General features: G+C 41.6%; 1 protein-coding gene across 3 annotated transcripts in view; it reads left to right on the plus strand.

Annotated features, from left to right (window-relative positions):
* LOC117242761 overlaps window positions 1-24,085 on the plus strand; it is a 66,804-nt gene that overhangs the window by 16,364 nt on the left and 26,355 nt on the right. The window contains exon 1 of one of the 3 annotated variants that reach the window (XM_033509681.1): window positions 7,068-7,318. The exons of the other annotated variants lie outside the window; for them this stretch is intronic. Within the exon in view, the coding sequence (XP_033365572.1) occupies window positions 7,285-7,318 (34 nt within the window). The 5' untranslated portion in view covers window positions 7,068-7,284. Of the gene's footprint in view, window positions 1-7,067; window positions 7,319-24,085 lie in introns of those variants that run through there. 3 annotated transcript variants of the gene reach the window in all.

Raw genomic sequence — 24,085 nt, forward strand, 5'->3', positions numbered from 1 at the left:
AATTTCAACCGTTGCCGATGGGCTGATTCTCGTGGGACCGGGAACCGGAGTAACGGGCAAAACGCGATTGATTTATTTGTTCTTGTTTGTTGCTGTTGTTTGTGTAGGAAACTATGATTGTTTGTAGATTAACACGTCGACTGCCACGGTGGTCATCAGTGTCCCACGTTACTAAATTTTGTAGACTAATTAAAGCAAGGTAAACTTCATAAACCAAAAGACTAAATAGTAATTAGTAGTAGGTAAATAATAATTAAAATATAATAGACTAAAAACAATATAATATTTGACAAAAATTAGATGTTATGATATAGTAAATCCGGACTGGACTATTTTTGTACATTTTTAAACGAGGTTTAGTGTTCTATTTACCTACTGATAGAGCAATTAAGTAATCCAAACTCGCCAAACAATTGAATAGCTCGTAAGTTAAGAAAGTTAGCTGAGCAATAAATTGTAGTTTCTGAAAACTATAATAAAAGGTGATAACCAAATAGTAAAACTTAATTATTGTAGATACAAGCATTCCCTAGCAGCTATTAGGAAAAGTCTAGATGCAAGTAATTTTTTTCCAAACAATATTTGCTCATTCTTCTTGATACAGCTTTGCGATACAAGCCCATAGTTTACTAGAAACTGTTCCTTTTCTCAAAAGGGTTTCCTGACACTTGCGGCGACCTTTTTTCTGAAAATATAAATCCAAATCGGTGTGAACGGTTAACCGGTAGCAAAGTCCCTAAGAAGAGCGTTAAGACGATCACAATAGTCTCATAAAACCGCAAATCCCCTCAAATAACCATCTCAAAAAAGGATTCGATTTCTGCTTTTAACCTCGTTCAGAAACCGAGACGATGATTTTCCTTGGTTTCGTCGCCGAACGAGTCTCTCTCTAAACGTACGTACTTCGATCGAGAGAAGTATTAGTTGGCAACTAAGTGACTGCGGATTTTGTCATTACCACCCAATGGCAAAATCCGCAGTCACTTAGTTGCCAAGCGAATATAAGACGTCGAAACCGGACAAACCGTGGAAGAATCGAAATGTACGTACAGGATGGCCAGGGAGCAGCAATTATCGGGCAAAATGATAAAGACAAAGGCGTAATAACGCTGCACGGTTCACAGAGGTGGATTTAATGAGCCGCTAACCGGCCGGCCTGTTCGTTTCGTGCGGAAATTAATCAGCTCTGGCATCGATACGTTTCCCCGGTTTAATGAGATTACCGCGTAGCCGAGCAAAGATCGAAAGATGATCGCGATCGGAAGGATTTCGAAGGAAACAGGTTGGGATATCCTCGGGGACGGGATAATTGCCCCGTGGCGGCACCTTTGTTGACTTTCCAAACGGCCAACTACATATTTAGGATGTAGTTTATATCGAGAAGTGTCTATTGTAAAAGAGTGACGAAGTTAGAGGTAAAATTAGATTCGGCGTTGCATCTTCGATCGACGATACATTCGTCGGGCAATTAAGTTACCGTGCTAGTAATTAAGTCGTAATTTCAACTGCCAAAGAAACTTTGTTTAATCTGACGATCACGCACAGAAACGAAGATAATCGACCTTCTTCCTCGTACGTTGCTGGAGCAGTCGATTCATCCCATTAGTAATTAACCTGTACACGTAACGTGTTCTTAACTTTGTTCGAAGAAAACGCTATCTCTTTGATCTATAGATCGTGAATACAGAGATTAAGATGGGCGATCGATGCGTTATTTCTTTTTTTGAAGACGATCGCGATGAACCCGGTGAATGTCAGTGCCCTTATTTTCGCGGTTTTGAAGTAGCAGCATTCTATTTACGCCCAGCCAGGCGGTTTTTAGTTGGCACGTGTATCCCTCTATAGGTGAGCCGCATGAAACAGAAGGATGAACGAGGAGGCTCGAAGGAACGATGGCCGAGAAAGCAGGACGGAGATGCGCGACACGCTGCGCGGAAGAGAACGTAAGAAAGACAGAGAATAAGAAAGAGGAGCTCTCTTGCAACGATCGTCTCGCGTCTACGAGCGTATCCCGCCTTGCCGGCGCGTATCCAGGAAGTGACGTCAGCCGACGACGTTCTTATGAATTAATTTGCGGAAATCAAGCCTCCCACCTACCCCTTTCTCCCGGTCTCGCGCACAGATCCTAATCCTGCGCGCAGTTGCGCAATCCTAATACCGCCTACACACGGCAAAAAGTGTTCATACGCTACTAAATGCTTTGTGCGATTCTTGTCTCAGCGTGTCGATAGATCCGACGATTGTATTCGCCTGTGGCGCTCACTTCTCTATCTCTCCAACTCTCGCCGCCATCTTTTATTCCGTTATTTTTCAACCATTGATTATATAATTTCTTGATGCTGAATGACAGGCCCGTTTTAGAAGAGACACACGGGGAGTATGGTGTCGAAAGCAGCTGGAAAAACTGTTGCATTGTCTAAGATTCCCGTTAGAATAACCTACATCGATAGAATCAGGCCGAGCAGCTTCCAAGAAAAGATTTTGCATCGCAAATGACCGGTCGAGGACCGAGTGCTTCGACGTTCGATGACTGTCCTCACCCACGTAGCGTTCCAATGAACAATACCTTAAACTTGACGGCGTCTCGCGATCATCCTGTTGCTGTCGCTATTTTAGGACCGTCACTACTACCGGAACACACCGACTCCTCGTCTCGTTCCTCTGTAGCGCGATCATCTCCGAATCTGAAAATTATCTCCGATACAAAGATAATTTGCAATTTGGTAAAACGCAAAACTCGTCGAAAAATTAGCCAAAATTCACTCCTCCCTGGATTAAAGGAGAATATCGTTGGTGAATTTATTGTTCTCGCCGCGCCAGAGGTTGTCGTTCGCGAGTCACGCCTACGCCTTCGAGCGCTTACGCCAGGCACGAGAAACTGTGGCCCGAGCGTAATTAGCGATCCTGTGGCGTATCGACGAACCTTCCGGCTCGAAAATCGGAACGTTGGACGCCTAGACGAGGCCTTTTTAGATCCTAATCGGAGATCAGAACGATCTGCTCGTTGGACACCTACGTTCATCGAATCCCTGCGATTCGACTAGAACAGAACGTTGGACACCTACGTCCAGTGAACCCTGGCGATCCATTCATAGAGTCTATTGCGATCTATTTCTTGGACACCTACATCCATTCGACATCTACGCAGATTTTATACCGTCTTCCAAAAACAGGAATGGTGTAATCGAATCCAAAGGTTAGACGTTCAGAGTGGAAGAAACTTCCTGAATTGAAATGGCGTCGTTGATCAATGGTGAAATGTAAAGTATGTTATATACGTAACGCACGCATGTATTACGCATAAGAAGTTGCGGGACTGTCACAATGAATGGTTCTATTGTATCAAATAAATATTGGATTTTCTTGCAAGCGTCGGGTCTGCCTCTTGTAGAATTGAAAATTGAACTCGTATCATCGGTACGTCTTACAAGTCACGAGCTACAAGTTTGCAAAACTTTGAAGCTGACTCTGTGGAATCGTGTACAGAATGCATAGAGTCAAAGAATAACAAATATATTAGGTTGTCCCAAAAATGCATTTCGCTATCTGCACGCAGCTGCTTTATCTGGCTATGTTGATACAAACATGAAACCTAATCTGTCTAATGTTGTGGTCTTTATCTTCTATCGTCCTCTAGCTGCCGTAGGACACGTTTCGTTTGCATTCAAACAAAAAATGTTGTGCATCTAAAAATTGTATAATACAATACCAATGGTAAAATTATTCTTATTATTTACAGGATTTTTATTACGCCATAGAATAGGTAAACATATAGATTGTTCACGGACCATATGCCACACATATGTTTCAATTAGTCCCTAATGATTCTTTTATTTCATCTCATTTCCTAATACTTATGGACGAGCGTGTATGTGTATATCAGAGTAGTCGATTGAATCTTCACGGCCATTAAGCCCTCTGTTGTTGAACTTTCCCGCGTCTGAATCGATTGGACGAGCGATAAGAGTGTTGGAACGATATTTAGCAACACCTGGATGAACCGAGTACGTCCAATCCATCTCCCGTTGTCGGATATAGATATTTTGTCCAGCACATAACAAGCCGCTTGACGTGCAAAGATGGCCCTTAACTCTAAGGTCCAAGGGATGCCAATGCAGTTTAGGATAATATGACGAAGATCGGTAGCATGAGGCAGGCGGCAATGTATGGAACAGTCGGAAAGCTGGAGACAGAGAGAGAGAGAGAGAGGGGAGCCAGGTGTTTCATGGGGTACCATAGAACCGAACCACCCCCTACCAACGTTCCCTCCTTGCGGAGAGAGACCACACGTTTCCCTCTAACTCCTACGTCTGCTTCCTCGACGCACCCTTTTCCCTTCCTTCTCCCTCTTCCGTCTTCCTTCTCCTTTCACCATCTGTATTTCCCTCTTTCTCTCTCTTTCGCTCAGTCCTACCACAACCTTCCACCCTTCCTTCTTTTACTCTCTAGTTTCGACTGGTCTCCTCGTTATACCGGGTGTCGCGTGGCGAATCGGGGCATTCCAAGCGGTAAATAAGATAGGATTATATTGTTTGCCGACCGTTTCGTCGCGCACGTTGTCGTTGTTCACCTTCGATCTAGGTGGTCGAGTTTTTAGTCCAGACTCTTTGGCGAGTTCATTGGTGGGCTAGAACGTTCGTGCGGTTTCATGGGAACCGTGAATTTGCTGCTCGTGGGTGGGTACCTTCCGAGAAGCTCGAGAAATCCTAAAAATTGTGACTTTTGTCGTGAAAGTCGTCCGACTTAACCCAACCTGAGACCATCGGTATGTCGAGATATGCGAGTCCCTCTGTCGTCTAATTTTTCGCAATTCCGACTTGGGTTAACCTAAATTAACCTCTACGAGAAATCTCGATGGAAAGAAAAGGGGAATAATGGAACTCCTTAACGACCATTTAATATTCTTTTAGAGGTTTACAACGAAGAGTCGTTATGAGTCGTACGTACGTTATGAGTCGAGGGAAAAAAGTATCATAGTATATAGCATATCACGAAGTTGTGCAGCACTGGCTGCTTGTTTATTGACCAGCGGATAGCTCGAACGCGATCGAAGCTGCGGAACATTGCGCTCGAACGGCTGGAAAGAGGGCGAGAAATCGATATTCGCTGCGGCGTTGGCTCGCGCGATCGATCCAAGCCACCCGGTATAGAAACGGGTAACGAACACCCAGGAGTAGAGTCCTAGTGCCTCGAGGCCTGTAATATTATACCGGCGAACTCTCATGTACTCAGGTTTGCGTTTCTGCGTGCGTGAGAGACGCCACCCGTGTTGTCGTGCCTCTTTCTCGACGTCATCGTCGTCATCGTCGTCGTAGTAGTCGTAGTAGTCGTCGTCGTCATGGACTTGGTCGCGTCGTGCCTCGTCTTCGTCGCGGTCTGTCGTCGTCCAGCTTCGTCTCTCGCCTCGTCGATTCTTCTTTGAATCTGAATAATGACTCGAGCCGACGGTGTGTCGTTTCTCTTTGATCGTTCGCTCCATGTTGGTTTTCTGCTTTGGTTCGAGACTGTAGTTTTCGAAATTTTATTTAATTAATTGATTAATGTATATGATAGAGAATGTTGTTGATATGATTATAGTCAATATTATTATTACCCTTTTGTTTTTATTGCGCTATAGGTGACAATGCTCGTAAATAGATAAAGGAAAAGATAAGATTAATTCTTTTGTGTTACGATATATATTAGGTTAGGTTAGGTTGTCGTTACCACCTAATGACACAAGCCGCAATCACTTAGTTGCCAACCCTATAGTTGCTTATACAAATGTTTGTCTGGTTATTTAGTATTTCATTTTGAAAATATAATTATTCACTGTATATTGTTTTATATTTAATTGGGTCTTCCCAATAATCCTATAATTTCATACAAAATATACCACATACCGAACATGACCGGACATTTTGTAACCAACTGTACGTCCTCAAACACTGAGCAATTATTTCTTCCAAATGTAGATACTAAATTATATTACACGTAAGTTAATTAGATAATGTTATTTCTATTGTCGATTAGTATACAGATATATCGCATTTGAATTAACTTCGTAAGGTGTCCGACGGCCGCAAAAATATTTTTCCCTAGTAAAGGAAACACCAAAATACTAAATAGATTATTTACGAAATTGGAATTGCGAGAGTAACGGCGAGCGTGCGATCGCCGATGATCTCATCACTTAGATCGCAGGCACAATCGACCTATTGCACCTCGTAAAGCCGTCATTGTCTCTTACAGAGTTTATTAAAGCCGCTACAATTGGCACCTACTTCGCTCAGCAAAATACGATAGGCTTTCTTCTTGACCCGGCGTTCTTCGGGGCCAGCGTGTACAATTATCGGGCGTTGATGTCTCCCCGCGACGATTCGCGCCTCCGTCCACCGTTTAACGTAATTATCAAGCACGTTCATCGCTTACACGAGTAAGCGGATTAAATTCGCGTTGTTCCTTCAGTTTTGCATGGATCTTTCGTCGTTCAATCGGCACCCATCTGTGTGGTATCAAATGAAATCGATTAAAAGAAATCGCGCCTTCTTTCCACTTATAATCTCGATCGAAGTTCCACCGATCGAACGTTTCCTGGTGCGAAAGATAAGGTTTTATTGCATCACGCGAAGAAGCCATTCACGTGCTTTCGAGTTGACGCCTTTGCCATCAAACGTAGCTTGCCCCCTCTCTTAGTTTCTTCTTTGCCACTCACAGCTCAGGATAAACGTTATCTCGTATGGAACGTCCTCGAATCCCTGTTCTCGAATACTTAATCGTTAGATCAACGAAAAGTTGTAAACAAACGCGAAGTAGAGCGAACCAAGTCGTTAAAACGTGTGGCAACTTATTTTGCGATTACGTGCGCGTGCTATGTTCGTCGTTTAATGGAGGACGTTTCGTTATCGCGTGAACGCTGTCGATCGCGATGCCCCATTTTGCAGCGACCTCTCTGCTTCATTCCTTCTTTATCACGTGGTTTTTTACCGATCGAGGGAACCAGTCGTTATCGCCAGTCGTTTCGTACTTGTTTCTACTAGTCGGTCTCCGATGTGCAATAATTCTACTTTCCGTGGAACCTACGAATTCCAGGCTGGGGCTCGCAGTGTTCTCTTTAGAGCTCGCAGGAAACACAGAGAAACGTTCCTAGCGAGTATAAATATCAGCCGGTGCTATTCCTGTTAAACGCAAACTGCAATTGTGGCAACGCTCATTTCCACACTTCGAATTCTTTCGTCTGTCTCGCGGGGATGCGATTCAAAGTGTTCGATTGGCCGAGATCTCTTGGAGGAGAAGAAAGTTACGATGGTTGGACAGATCGGGAAAGATAAGAGGCGAGGTACGTAGGGAACTATCGATGCCAACTCTTCGCAACCCGCTAGAAAATTCCAACATTCTTCGGGCTTCCATATCCATTTCGAGTTTAGCGAGAATCGATATTTGGCGTGGCCTTCGTGGTCCGGTCCGGGTGTAGGTACGCATGAGGTTACACCCGCGTTGCCATACTCTGTGGTTTTTCTTTCTTCCAATACGATGTTACGATGTACGATGTAGCGGATACCTTGTTACCGTTTGGCGTCGTGCGTAACTATTAGACTTAAATTTAAATGCACGTAACTCACAAAATATGAAAAATACTATATAAAAAAAAATTCTCTATAGATTTCACTTTTTTCCATTGTATGATAAAAATATGAATTTGTATAAATGTCGGTAATAACTGATTATTAATATTTATTATTAAATTTACATTTACTTTTATTTATTATTATTCTATGAAACATAAATTATACGAACGATCGTATGTTTTAAGTAAATTTAGTTATCACGTCCACTCTTCATTCTATCACTACAAAATAGATATTGAACGATCATGATAACAATGTTTAAACTTCTGTTGGACAAGGATTCGTTGAATTATATAACGTCGCTTTCCCATTGAAGTGGGCGCTCGTGTTTCACTCGTAGAATCCAATCGTACGATATTTCAGTGGTCGAAAAATATTCATTAACGGAACATTATTTTCCTAACCTATATGTCATATAATATACTTACATATTATACACTAAATATCATCTTTGTGTTAGAAGATTCATAGTCCTGTTTGCTTTCTAAAAACCGTGCAATGCCTGTAGCGCTATGTTTTTTTGAAATTCCTATGCTTTAGTCCTATTCTAGAATTTGTTTTCATAATTCAGTTGTCAGAATGTCATATAATCCTCACAAGTAACAGAGGTTCTTCGCAAGGTGTAAAAACACAGAAATATTTATCAGATTGTTGTGTAAACAATTTTTAAGGGCAAAACGATCCTTTTCGACAACGATTCGCTTTCATTTCCGTTACAAATCGATAAGAGTGTGCGTGTAACGATAGCTTAGCCGGTTCGTAAATTTCTCTTATCTCCGGGCGAAGATCTGTCGTGCCGATGGCTAATGTAGACATTCCTTTTTCTTTCTCTCTTTTTTATTATTATGCACAGTGAGCAACGTTGACGCAGCGGTGCTTTTACTGTGCTTGCGTGAACGTCGAGGCTGGAAGGAACGGCGGTCATAGATTTTGGCGATCGATAATTTCGAAATTTAAAAGAGGCAAGCGATACAGTGGCGTCCGTTCAGAGCATGAGAATGCGCCGGATTTATGAGCTCCTAGATCAGATCCGGCGATTGTTTCTTCAACCTCGGGGGGGCGTCGTCGAATTAAATTTTTCATCGGGCAATAAAACATTTGCCCCTTCCACGTTTTCCGCGAATCTACTTTCGTGACTATGTTTTTATTTAAAATTGAAACGCTACTTTTTATGCAGGTCCTTCTGCTATCAAGCAGAACTGCAATTTTGTCGTGGAAGAAATAACTGACAGGTGATAAACCATTCTATTGAGGTTAGTTTAAGGTTAGGTTCGGTTGGCAACTAAGTGATTGCGGGTTTTGTCGTTAGGTGGTACTGACAAGATCCGCAATCACTCAGTTGCCAACCTAATATTTTCGTGGAACTCGCGACTTTTAATCGTTTGTTTTACGTTATCGAGTGCAACTCGAGGCACAGATTTATATAGAAAACTGATTAGGTTAAAATGTAATTTCAATTTCTCGATGTTAGATTATTATAATATTTCCATATGATACGGTGTTACAGCAATAAATGGCAATAGTCGCTTAAGCACAGTAGAATTCCATTTATGTGAACTAGAGAGGGGGGATTAAGCGATTCATATAGCTGAAGTTCACATATTAGAAACTTGAAAATAGATAACCTTCCTGACCCGAATAAATAGATTCTGCAGTTTGTTTAATCTCCCGCTAACTAGGATTTTCTTCTAGTGGATACTACTTCATGTTAATAGAGTTTTGCTGTATTTCAATTTAGTTAAAACTCAGTGTCTGAGTTTTATCAAGAAACCATATTTATTTTCAGGTAAAGAATGAAAATCACCACGGGGATTCTATATTTAACTAATATCAGTGTATTACAAGATCCGTGAGATATTCAGTAGAAAAGCTTAGACAAGCATAATATTAAAGGTATCTGTACAGACAAGTAGAATCTCCTTAATCCTGTCAGTTGCTACCTTACTGCAGACGTGTCTTCAGTCGTCTGTTCTCTTTAATTCAATCTTTACTTCGTTTTCCCACCATCTATATTTACCTTCTATATTTACCTCCCACCTACAACATCCAAATTCACGAAATCCTGGACAACCCTAACGGTAGGAGGAAAATTCTTCACCATTCTTCTCTGCAACAAATTGGTCATATTTTCTGAAGATTTGTCAAACTTTTCCCAGCCATTTCTCCGAAAGAATGAATAAAAGATGTCGACGCGCCTTTCGATCTTTCTTTTGAAAATTCAGGTACAGATGCAGGCACGCGGGGACAGTTTTGCATCGGGTAGGCGGCGTCCAACGGTTCCTTGCTGTTTGTTTTGGCGTCTGGCGGTAAAAATGCTCGGATTTCGACCAGCATCGATCGTGTGCACTGTACATTCTACGAGGCAGACTGCGGCCGCTCCTTCATCTCGTTACATTTATAGACTTACAGAGAAGACTTCGAGACACGAGCGACTCGAGACGTGTCTCGCTCGCGTTCGCCACGCGGCTCTCATATTAGTCATCCATATTTCCGATTAACGAAACGACTCGGTATCTCCGCGAGTGCAGCACAGTCGACGAAACACAAAAATACGAGGAATCCAGTGACGAGGAAATAAAGCGATTAGATGGATAACGTCGATGCTAAGGAAACCGGTGGCATTTCGCGACAGGTAGACGAGCGCCTATTGCACGCGCCTCTGCCACACAACTAGGTCAATGGCGGTGTTCTGCCACGTTCTGATTTATGATCCTCCGCCTTCCGATCAGGGACACACCGGGACTGGCCACCCAGCTGCAGCGCGAGGGTGATAGCTTTTTCATACGGTCACGTTGCTTTGTCAACGATTAGGTTCTACAGACTATACAGCAATATTTTTCTTTTAGGTTGGCAACTAAGTGATTGCGGATTTTGCCATTAGGTGGTACTGACAAAACCCGCAATCACTTAGTTGCCAAGCCAATATTCCGCAGAATTTTTAGCGCAGACGATTGGAAGAACGTTCGATTTGAAATGAGGAAAAGTGAATAATATATTTGACGAGATCATAGTTAGTCCTGTTGAGAATTGTGGATCTTGATAGCAGAAATAATGGTATAGGAACACTAAATATACACTTGGAATTAATATTACAATAATTATATATTTATTTGATGAGCGATTTCTAAGATATTCATCGATACCCACTTGCACGCGTCTCACCACTTTCTTCCATATCCGACTGTTAGCCGACTGAACTGTTTGCATTCATCTGTTTTCGAGACGCCGCACACACATACCTCCACATACTGATACTCACATACAAGTATTTCTGCTACGCATCTAACCTAGTCTAGCATACAAAATTATACATATTTCAATATGTTCATATATTTATTCATTAGAATTCAATATAAACGTAACGTTTCCTGCGGCAATGCCATTTCTTGAATATTAGGTTGGCAACTAAGTGATTGCGGATTTTGCCATTAGGTGGTACTGACAAAACCCGCAATCACTTAGTTGTCAACCCAATATTCCGCGGAATTTTTAGCGCAGACGATTGAAAGAACGTTCGTTTTGAAATGCGGAAAAGTGAATAATATATTTGACGAGATCATAGTTAGTCCTCTTGAGAATTGTGGATCTTGATAGCCGAAATAATGGTACAGGAACACTAAATATACACTTGGAATTAATATTACAATAATTATATATTTATTTGATGAGCGATTTCTAAGATATTCATCGATACCCACTTGCACGCGTCTCACCACTTTCTTCCATATCCGACTGTTAGCCGACTGAACTGTTTGCATTCATCTGTTTTCGAGACGCCGCACACACATACCTCCACATACTGATACTCACATACAAGTATTTCTACTACGCATCTAACCTAGTCTAGCATACAAAATTATACATATCTCAATATGTTCATATATTTATTCATTAGAATTTAATAGAAACGTTTTTTGCAGCAATGTTATTTCTTGAATATTAGGTTGGCAACTAAGTGATTGCGGATTTTGCCATTAGGTGGTACTGACAAAACCCGCAATCACTTAGTTGCCAAATCAATATTCCGCGGAATTTTTAGCGCAGACGATTGAAAGAACGTTCGTTTTGAAATGCGGAAAAGTGAATAATATATTTGACGAAGATCATAGTTAATCCTGTTGAGAATTGTGGATCTTGATAGCCGAAATAATGGTATAGGAACACTAAATATACAATTGGAATTAATATTAGAATAATTATATATTTATTTGATGAGCGATTTCTAAGATATTCATCGATACCCACTTGCACGCGTCTCACCACTTTCTTCCATATCCGACTGTTAGCCGACTGAACTGTTTGCATTCATCTGTTTTCGAGACGCCGCGCACACCACCTCCACATACTGATACTCACATACAAGTATTTCTACTACGCATCTAACCTAGCCTAGCATACAAAATCATACATATTTCAATATGTTCATATATTTATTCATTAGAATTCAATATAAACGTAACGTTTCCTGCAGCAATGTTATTTCTTGAATATTAGGTTGGCAACTAACGGATTGAAGATCAAAATATCTTTCTGCGCGAGAAAAAAAGTAATTAAAATTGGTCTATTCTTCTGAAATTATTAGGTTGGCAACTAAGTGATTGCGGATTTTGCCATTGGGTGGTACTGACAAAACCCGCAATCACTTAGTTGCCAACCTAATAATTTCAGAAGAATAGACCAATTTTAATTACTTTTTTTCTCGCGCAGAAAGATATTTTGATCTTCGCATTAGAATTTTGTACGTAATTATTAACATAATATAAATTTCCATTTTCTTGTTCATGCAAGTATTAGAAAATGTTTCAATGCAACTGAACTCTGCATTTTTCTGCAAACTTATATTTTTATGAACACAACGGAAGGAAACATGGAATTTGGGTAAACATTTGTTTCGCTGTTTCAATTCTCTAACGAATATTTTATGTATTTTTGTGAACGTACTGTACATCTTAGCAGATTACAATGTTCCATAGAATCTTAGTTATAAGAACTGGTGTCCACTGGAGCGTAACATCTCTTTGAGGTTAGATAAAATCTACATGTAAGTGAATTACAGAATTTGTTATCGTATGCTCGGAATGTTTCGTTCTGAAAGCTCGTGGGAGCAACGTTTCAACTTATCTCGTCGGATTGTCCAAGTAGACACGTCATTGGCACAAAAACGTGACGGATGTGTCGCATGTTTCCACAGCTACGTAATCATCGGCGAGGTAAAACTCGAAAAAACCAGCTCACCTCGCCGCCAGTCTTTTCTGTCGTTTAACGGCACCGTGCGTATTCCGTAATTTATGCTAAATTAATGCAAGACCTATGTGTATATCGTATACATATTCGCATGATCGTTGGACTACGGAACGCGAGTTTTCTCGTTTGCGATAACCGAAAAACAAGAGGTGAAACCATAATTTGGTCGGCCGTGTGATTAACATCATCGTCCGTCGGGACGGTCATTGCCGACGAATTATAAGATCTACATCGATAAGGATTCCTCGGCTTATGCTTTCTCGGGTTAATATTCATGAGGCCAGGTTCCACCTCCGTATGGAGCTTAATCTTTGCCCGATCGATGATAAACCGGTCGATTCATAGAGAGAAAGAGGACCCTTCTTTGCTCGACGTGACCAAGGGATACTTTGTATGCTGTAACTAACAATGACTCACTGAGGATGGGCTTGTTAAAACGTCTTCTTTGGTACGTGTGCCACCGATTAGTATTAATCCACGTGGAAAAGAATTTTCTTCGTATGAGAATCCCAGGTTTCATCTAATTACACTTTGCGACAGTACACGCCTGTTTCTGATAACGTTAGCGCTATCTTTTTCCAAGTAAAAATTCAGGAAAGTCTTCACAAGATTTCTGGTGAATTATTTGGCAAGGTTTTTAATCTTCTGAAGGTACAGGTCTGTCTTTGATAACGTTAAGCTATCTTCATGCAAGTGAAAATTCAGGAAAGCTTTGACAAGATACTCCTGAGTATCTTTCAGTGGAACTGGTATTTGACTCAGTCCTAGCGTGGCAATCAGCTACCTAAATATTCATTTTAGCGTTTCCTTGAACAATTTTATATTTTTTGAAAGCTGTATCACAAAAGTGTAATCTCATGTCCTATAATATTACATTGGCAACTAAGTGATTGCGGGTTTTGTCAGTGCCACCTAATGGCGAAACCTAATATCCCTAACCTAAGTTAATTGGTTACCTAATAGTTGCCAACCGAGTATCAAGTGTTTCATGATCGAAGAAATTCGTAGTTGTAAAAATATCGAATTGCACGTAATATGCAAAAAAACATATAAAATATCCACAGTGAAATGCAATTTAGGTTGCATTTGTTGAAATATGAGATTACATAAAAATCAACAGTCCATTCATAATTCCGCGTTAATTTACTAATTGAACTAGTATTATACTGTGTTGATACTACTATAGTGCTTCAAAGAATACGATACAGTACAAAAGGACAATTGCAAGATCTTTTTCCTATAATTGCAATTAACGATACTAATTATCGCACGCTTTTGTTCGACTTGGCAACTAAGTGATTGCGGATTTTGTCATTAGATTGTACTAACAAAATCCGCAATCACTTAGTTGCCAACCAATAGATGTCTCCACACTAAAAATGTTCTGTATAAGGTTAAATGTTGTAATTTCAAATTTACTGACACACTTAGATAATCAATAAATACTCAAAAAATACCACATAGTACAACCAACAAATCATAGCTACGATTCTTAAAAAAAACTGGAACAACAAAATCCCTAGATTTGCACGTAAGCGTGCCAATTCCCCTCCAGACGCCCTATCAAACTCGCTCAATGAAACCAAGAAGAGAAGATCAACAAACAAGCGTAGGATTCCAGAAAATTATTTCGTCCTGAGTCGCGCGCTAATTGCTCTCTCATCGTAGACAGTACTTTTAATTGGACTTCCGAGAAACGGTTGGGCTTGCAGGCCAAGCTTCTCGGTCCACGGTAATTTACTTTGGTCTTGTTCCGTTCTGTTCGAAGGGAGGAGAACCTCGAGTTTGCTCTCGTTTGACGTTGGATCTGGCGGTTGGTCGAAGCGTTGATCGCGGTAGGTTTCGACTGAAAGGTATGAAAAGTGTTTTTTTGGGGTGGGAAGGAGCGGTATATAAAGGGGAGAGGGATGAGAGACGGGGAGAAGGAAGGCAGTGCTTCCTTAAGGACCTAATCTCTTAAAGACAAGGCAGATTATTCCGCCTCGTTCCGCTCGCTGCGAAGAGTCAAGAGTCGCGGTGGCTCCCTTTAATTTTCCCGCCGTCCAATTATCTTGGCATGGCTGCCTCGTGGTAATATCCATCGACGGACATACACAGCGACTGATCGAACGTTTTAACGACTCCTCCCCTATCCCGCCGGTGTGCTCCTTTTTCTACGCTTAAATCAAGATGAATCTATGCACCTAAGTATACACTGGCGTGCGTTGTTTCTCTGCCAGCATTTTTCAATTAATCGCAGCGACCCCTGGTACGCAGGGAGATCGACCGTCGGACAAGCGCACCATAAGCCAGATTACGTTATTACCGTAGTGCACCTGATCGTTTCGACGAGAATCGTGGAAACCTACTTTCCCAAAGTTTCCACCCTCCGAGCGAATTCTTTGCTTCAAAAAATAGCAACCGATTGTCGTCGAATTTTCCCATGCGCGTATATTATACCGGCGAATTCCTCGATGGATAAAACTGGTAAGGAAAACGAGCTTAAGTGAAAAAAAAAAAAAAAAGGAAGAAACGGGGAGAAAGGAACGAAAGAAAGAGCCATGAGAGTCGATCGGTGGATCGTGATCGGCTGGGTGCCCACGATTAGCAAGAGAAAAGCAGGGAAAGTAGATTAGGCTATTGAATTGGGTTACACGCACAATACGAAATAATAATGAAGCGTACACGCAGGCACACTGCGCACATTTGCGATCGACAAATGAAACGGAATAAGAGGATTGGCTGGTCGGCAGTCATCCTGAACGAGATTGGCCGGACCGTAGGGGGTGGCGGTGGGGACACGAGGGTAGCCGCCGAAACGAGATGAGATGGGAAGAAATAAGGAAGATTGCTTCCCTTTTTCTCCTCTCCTCGTTTTATATTTCTCCTTCTCTCTTCCATTTCCTCTCTCTCTCGCTCTTTTTCCCCTCCTCGTCTCTACTCTCTTTTTCCTCGAGCTGTGTGTCCTGCTGGCTGTGGCATTGTCGCCGGCCCACCACCAGCGACGACCAGAATGGCGGACATAATGCCGTCGTTTGTCAGTTCGCTCCGTTTGTCCGGCTCTCTTGGCCACGTGATTAGCCGTGCCTTCCAGAGCGACCATTGAAATGCGCACAAACAACGCCGCCCCGGCCTCCGCAGCGCCAATTATTATCGACGCTTTGAACCGGCGCAGCGCGCCGTTCGGAACCGGCCTCGTCACCCTTAACCCACTTGCCGTGATTTACGAGGCTTTCTACGCGTCGCGACGCGCTCCTCTCGCCTTTTCATTCCAGTCAACGCTCATCTTTCTTTACAGAGGGATGGTAAATCCGGTAATATTGGAGAAGGGATGGGGCATTTCGGGTGATTGGATCGTCGAGGGCACCATTTATTGTTTGCGATTGTGTGCTGTATAAACTTGTTTGAAAAGAATCAGGTTCGGTTATTTTACGATTTCAATTCGTGTTTTATTGACTTGGCAACTAAGTAATTGCGGACTTTGTCATTACAATCTATGACAAAGTCCGCAATGACTTAGTTGCCAACCCAGTACTTGTTCGCAGTACGAGAAACCGTTCGAATTTTCTCTTATATTTGATCAATATGTCTGGTATCAGGCAAGTCTTTGTACTATAGAATTTTACTATTATTTATGTTACCTTACGACGGATCAACTTATGGATCATTCTATTGGTTGGCAACTAAATGATTGCGGGTTTTGTCAATACTACTTAATGGCAAGATCCGCAGTCACTTTGTTGCCAACCCAATGGCTACTAAATCATTCGTTTCTTGAACGACGAAATTAATAGAAAGTAAAGTTGTGGATTAATTTAGGCTTCTAAGAGGCTCGCTTCTCAGTCTCAATAATTCATCTAAATTCTGTTGCAAGTGCACTTCTAGCTTCGTCGAATCAATTTATAACGAGTTCACCCTTCAGTTCCATCACGAGTATCGATATCGATCTTCGTGTAAAGCGGGCGGTTAATTCCTCAATAAGATATCCAGCTATCGAGAATAATTCCTAGAGTGTATGCGCTGGCATCGTTCGATCGGCTTGGCCAGTCAATTTTGCGGCGAAAATTGATCGAGAAATACAAGCGGCGGTGTGCCCTACCGCCTGCTCCCAGCATGCTTGACAAAAAACCATAATCGTGTGCCGCAGGAGGAACCATCTGCGGCTTCGAAAATCATGATGCGGACCATGTGCCGCCTGCCAACGATACCCTTGCAACGCAAGGGCTCCTCCGTAACTTACCTCCTCTTTCTCTCTCTCTCATCTCCCCCCCCCCCTTTCTCTGCTGTATATTCGACACACCGTAAAACGCGCGCACCTATGTTCTCCTGTGTGTACGTGTTTGCCCGCGTCAGCAGAATGGATCAGTTTAGCGCGTTCGAAACCGCGACGAGAAATTGCCGATAATCCTATTTCGTTTCTTTTTTTGTTCATTCGTCCGTTCGTCCGTTTATGCTCTATGTTTTGTAGTATCGGGTTACAACGATGGCGAGAGCTATGGTTCGCGTGTAAGAGCCGCGATGTTTACTTCGAATATATATTGGCTTGGCAACTAAGTGATTGCGGATTTTGTCAATACCATCTAACGACAAAATCTGCAATCACTTAGTTGGCAATCTGTGAGCTTAGCTTCGACTTACAGGATTAAGTCGCAGCTGGTGTCGTTGGGTTAGAATCGACCGCAGTTGGGTAAATTACTTCATTTTGGGATATTCCATCCTGTTTTGTATTCCACGAGTTGGCTGATGTTGATTATTAATGACGTTCGTCATATTAAGTATTGAAGGTTAAATAAAATGATGCGTTATGTTCGTGTGTATCTCAACAATACCTTGAGGGATGTATATGATACGTTTATGATATACTCAACAATATCCTGAATCGAAGATGAAAAAGTTGGTGTTGTTCTATGTTTCAAATCAATTGTAACATATAAGGCATATTACAAAGGATCTTTTAACCAATTGCAGTGGCTGCAAGCAATATTTACACACCGTTGTATTTATTATAACATTTACACATTTGAATCCAAGTATATGAAAAATTTAGTACTATAAAAATGAAATATTGAATCTGATAAAAATACGATTGATTGAAAAATATTCTTTGTAGCCACTGTAAGTTCTAATGAAATTCTTCTCTAGTTACATAACCTACGTATTTCTAGTTAACACTTTGTCTGTCACACCGAAATCACATGTTTCTCTCAGGACACCACGGGAGTATTTTTATTATTCAAAGCATATAATGGCAAAATAATAATAAATTGATGATGTAAGACAACATTCTTCGCTAATGGACCGTTTATCTTATCGGTGGTCACAGGTGGCGCCGTGGTAATAGTTAATAGCGACATATTATAACAAGGCTTCGTTTATTTCAACAAACCATTCGCATTCGTTATTTCGTCGTAAACAAAACGTACAGAATATATTGTTCAAACGCGTAGAAGATATTAGTAAACAGTATTTGCTCATTCTGTATATAATAGTAAAGTATGTGCACACTTCTAATTTCAATGATATGATTATAAAGCAGCATTTACAATTATTTTTTAAGGTGTGTTTATAATAATATTCGTAGATTTGTTCTCATTTTTTTTATTGATGTTCCAATAAAAATGTTTAATTGTTCAATGGGGCACTTTTTATCTCAAAGTATCTTCTACTTATCGGTTGTATTGAAAATGCCCTAACTGTCAATTTTCATTCAATTTTTACAATTGTAAGAAGTTGAAGCGCACAAATGACCACACCGTGGCGTCACAGGGGGAACCGTGGTCATATATGACCCTCGTGGCAGCCAAAATGTTAAATAATTCCCAACAATTGATCCCTATTAAACTACAACAGAAAATCCTCGGTAAATAGTGCTTGCCATAGTCAGCCATTCTACAAACGCTATTGTCCAGGTTGCGTACGGTTCATGCGGAAATCCACTTGCACGAGATTTACAGAGTCCTTCGGCCATAATTCTTGTCAGGACAACGTTCCCGTTGTCCCAGATCGGCTTCAATAGCGGCTGTGTGTGCGACAGGTGGCGGCGCTTTTCTATATCCTTGAGCTCGTGCAGATAAGCCGATAACCGTATCTGCGAGATTTCACGCTGCGAATACAGCGTAGAAACGGCAAACAAGATAAGGTAGATGGCGCGGATAACGCAAGTAGCTCGGCACCCGATTCCAAATCGCCGCTCTAAAACGCCTGGCGCTACCTTCTTCTCGCCTCTCCCCGCCGTTCGATATCGCTTAGCGTGTAATCCCTGCTAATTAACCGATCTGCGTCCTTTTTCATTAATTTAGAGAGGCGCGGCGAGTGCGATATTCTCGGCTCGGTTCTGCATGTCACTGGGCAATTTAGCGTGCGACACTGTGTACACATTTTAGGCAGGAACACGGGTCGGCTCGGTGATACCCTTAATTACGAGTCAATTGGAGGCAAAACGCGGCACGAAACCGGCCTCGTCGCCACGATAAGCTGCGACTTTTTACGAGGTTTCTTTCCGTCCGCTTCGAAGTCGACGATGAAAGTTTTGTTGCCGCCGGGATCAATGCTACATAGCTATCGTCAGAGAGTGGTCGCTTGTTTCCGACCTGTTTGGTCAAGGATTTGTAGGGCATTCAGGGAATCCGTGGAATGGAACGTAAAAAGATCCGATCTGAACACGAAATCGTTTCTAACCTAACCCCGATTTAGGCAACTAATTTTCTCTATTATCGTATTAGTGAAACTGTTAAATCTAAACTTTAGAACTCTGGCTTTAGACCTTTACGGTTATGTGAGATCTCTGCGATAACGTGAAACTTTAAACCATGTTATCTTTGAAATATGTTTTCTTATCGAATTGCTTTTTTTTTTCTTTAGAAATACTCTGTGTTCTATTACGATACTTAAAACCTGTGAGACTCGAAATACCAAGGTAGATTCGAACGGTGCAACTTTATCAAACGCGCGTCGATGCTCGAGACGGATGACGAAGTATTACGTGTTACATAATATTCGACGGGATCTCGGCGAGGCGAGACGTACAAGTTGCCACCTGTTCGCCTGTTTCTCGCGACGCTGCATACCGAACGTATATCTTAGATCGAAGCAAACTTCTTTTCGGAGATAAAAGTGCCGATTGTTGTTCTGTTCCTAGCCGTTTATTATGTCGCAATTTGAAAGAGGCCAGAGAAATTAATACGGCGTAAAAGGGGGTGAAAGGAGATCGCGTACAATCAGCATCGCCGCCATTGTTTCCGTGGGCGCGCGAGGATTCTTTCGCTTTTTTAGAAACTCATTGTCGACAAGGAATCCGAACTGGCTATTCATTACGTTTCCATCTGTACTCGGACAATAACCGCAGATTTTTTTTCCTTTTCATGGTTTTTGCGTATTTAACGACTGGCGGTCGTGCCGTACACAGCTTGTTAAGAGAATTTAACAAGCACTTGCGGTTCCGTGTCAACAGCGATCGTTTAAAAGTCAGCAACAATACGTGGAACGCGTTTCGTCGCCCTACTTTCCCGGAAGACGATCGACGAAGTTTTGTAACCGCCTGCGCAACTATTTTTGTGCACTGACGCGGTATTCCTAGAGAAAGAAGCGTTTTTATGTGTCATCGGTTTCGGTTGCGTCATACTCGTTGGGAATAATTACGGTAGCACGACGTTTATACAGACCCCATTTATTTTCTTCGTGCTCTATCGAATGAACCTGTGTTGCTGAATTCGTTTCAAGATCACAGGAGAAAGACGTGATGAGTCATATGTTTTATATACATTTCACGTGTTTTATAGGTTGGCAACTAAGTGATTGCGGATTTTGTCACTAGGTGGTACTGACGTAGTACCGACCAATAGAAAGGGCAATGTTTACGTTCAATGTACCGTCGATCACTTTCCAATCGAAATTATCTTTTCATTCGATTTTGAGATCAAACGTACGCTCTTGTATTCTTGAATAGTTAACAAATATTACGCATTGCAATTCAAATATTTAGAAACCAAACACTTTGGAAGACGGAAAAGTTTTTTGCCACCTGTTTTCTTTCGCGCAACAGCACAATTGTCCTGTCATAACGAGTCCCTTTTTTCGTCTCATTCGAGCCACCGCTACGATACTGTACCTACGTCTGGAAGCCTTATTTTCTCCCTTAAAACTCGAGAAGGGCGATGCGCGCATTAGTCTCGTTTCTATTTCACGACACACCGTTGTTATCCTTTGTCGTTTATCATCCGTGTTATTTATCTCTAAAATTATACTACCATTACATTGCAACCTAACCTCGAAATCTATAAACACAAAACTCCAAATCTTCTTATCTAAACTCCAAATGAAACCATATCCTACGTATACATTCTCGGTCACACGTATACAAGCAGTCGAAACTGCTGAGAAAGTGGTTCGTATCCGAACTTGTCTCATCTAACATTGTCAGTCCGCGTAAACCGGTCGATAGCTACAACGAAATCGTGTAAATCAGAAATTAGGTCCGTGGGCAAAGGTGGCCAAAGGCACGAACACCCGGAAGCCTTATTATTCCATTGACGAGAAAGACGAAGACCACGGCTCTTGCTTCCACCAAAGACACAAGACGATAAAGAGAAAAAAAGAAAGAAATATTAGACCCGCCTCGATTTCGGGGTACGTTTCGTAGCGGCGGGCGCGTGCCCAGGCGCAAACGAGCGAACGTTGCGAAAAACAGGTAATGGCGTTGAAGTGCATTCGGCAGCTGCACGCTATGAATACCGGGCATGAATACCCTGCACGAGGTGAAGAACATGTGCGAGCCCATGTCTTCTTTTGGACCCATGGCCCGCACACACTATGGCTCACGATAGCCGACGATGATGGTTGCGCGCTCGTAGGTCTCCTCGAGCCCTATCAAGTGGAAAAGATACGTCCTGCTCGTCTATCCGGCCCCAAAGTATTATACGCTATCGAGAGCTGCACGTTTTTTTATCTTCTTCACCGATCGACCTACGTTCGACACACGTCTCTATCTATCTCTTTCTCTTCTACAAGCTAGCCGAGAGCCTTCCTTGTTTACAGACGCGTGTTGTTTCTATCTCGCTCGCTGGCTGGTCGCGCGCTTGCGACCCTTCATCCTTGCTGGCGAGCTGCATCTTCGTCTGTTCAAGAGCCGTATAATGTTTCCTGCTTTCGTGCGGAACACGCGCATGCAAACTTTCGAATATGAGCGCCACCGTTCGGTTTCTCGTTTAATTCCATTCGCGGACACGCTTCAATTACGTGGCGTTCGTTCGCCCGTCCCGATGCATCTCGCTTCTCTGTAGGCGTAGACGCAGAGAAAAATATGGCGGCATTGCGAGTATCTGAGTTTATCGAGGGATAATCCGTTTAATAATTAGAGTTTATATATTGTGTTGGCAACTAAGTGATTGCGGATTTTGTCATTACGTGATATTGACAAGGTTGGTATAGTTGTCAAGCCAGTAATAGCAGATCACGTTTAGATAAGTAAATCTAATCAGCAGAAGCTCATTAATCGACGTTAATCGGATCATTAATTGGACGTTAAGTGAAATTTTATTCCAATAAATAGAGTTCTAATGTATATTATTGAGGATGTATAACAGTGGAGTTGGTGCTTTATTTGTTACACTGTTTTGAAGGGAATATTTCTTTTTTCTAACGTGTTATATTGCACGTGGTGGGCGTTGGGGTAGAACATGGTGTTGCGCGAGGGAAACAGAAACAGATCTTAATAGGAGGATAAATACCCCTGTCGGTTCGTTGGCCGCGTTGGTTTTTTATATCGTCGTGGCACGAACCCTTCTTCAACCCTCTCTCGACGCGTCCCTTTTTCTTCTTTATATCTGTGTAGTGGGCCACCTCGTTGATCTTCCTCCGGTGAAGAGGCGTGTAAAGTATCTCTCTTGAGGATAATCTGAACGATGTATCGAGATTATCCTATTATTAAGACACTACTCCATATAATATGACACTAACTACGTAATACGTGTCGATCATCCATTATAATTAAATACACGATCAAGTTTTAATTGCGAATAATTTGACAAATTTTTTATTGCGTATTTAACTCTGTGAGACACTTCGTTCTTCTTTTCTTCATTCGATACGCACCTACCTTGAGCCTAGCAGGCCACCTCATCGAAGTCCTTGAGGATGAGGCTATCTACGATGTTCGTTGGTGGTCGCAGCATTTTCAATATTCTTCCAACGTTTATTATTACGGTGACAGTTTAATTTCTTATTTGTTAAATTATTGTAGTAGTTTCGTTACAATAAAATCCACACAATGTTTCGCAACTTTTTTATTGTTTTTTTATTGTTGATAGTGTAACATAGGGAAAACTTGAACAATGAGTATAGTACTAGAAATTCCATGTTTTAAATTATTATAAGTAACATAATTATTAATATTTATTGCTTACAAAAAGTCCAAGGTATTTTTTATATTTTTAATACCAGAAATAGAATAAATTTATTATTTTTAAATTCTTTATTATTTTACATTACGTCATTTATCAAAGGCTTAATTATTCTTATTGTTACAACGATATTTTGTTAAGATTTGGTCAGCAAGTTCAGAGCGAAACACAGACAATGAAACGATGGAAATCGATCTTTAGAGTCGGCTTATATTTCATTTTATCGTTTCTGAACGACCTCGATGATCCGAATCGTTTTAAACGAGAGTTACGAGCAGACGTGTCGACAGGTTACACCGCCGCGTGAAACGCGGCAACATAACCGGCGATGCTGATTAACCAGTCATCGATTTCTATCGATCGTATCGTCGTGCCATCGATCCGCCCGCCATCTGGTCGAACCGGCTGTTCTCTCCGTTTTCGTGTACGAGGAATCGCGATGCGCAGTTGGCAGCGGTCAATTTCCCTTTCATCCTGATAATTTCGTTACTATCCTTTCTTAAAAATATGTGGCGCCAGGGTGGCAAATTTGAAGGCAACGAAATCTCTCAATTTAGAGGATAGTGAGATGTTAATATCTGCGAAATTTATTTGACAAACTAGAAAAATGAAAACATGATCGAGAGTCGTATTAGGTTGGCAACTAAGTGGTTGCAGATTTTGCCATTAGGTGGTATTGACAAGATCCGCAATCACTTAGTTGCCAACCTAATAAATAGATTGCAAATGTTCAAGCAAATTCATATTTTTATGAACACAAAAATTTGTTTCGCCTACTAAAAGTTATGGTATAATAATCGCCTACTAAAAAACAATTAGATTGCGGATGTTTACGCAAATCCATACTTTTCTAATCAT

The sequence above is a fragment of the Bombus vosnesenskii genome, unplaced genomic scaffold (genome assembly GCF_011952255.1).
Source record: "Bombus vosnesenskii isolate JDL3184/JDL3185 unplaced genomic scaffold, Bvos_JDL3184-5_v1.1 scf7180000016278, whole genome shotgun sequence".
Lineage (NCBI taxonomy): Eukaryota > Metazoa > Arthropoda > Insecta > Hymenoptera > Apidae > Bombus > Bombus vosnesenskii.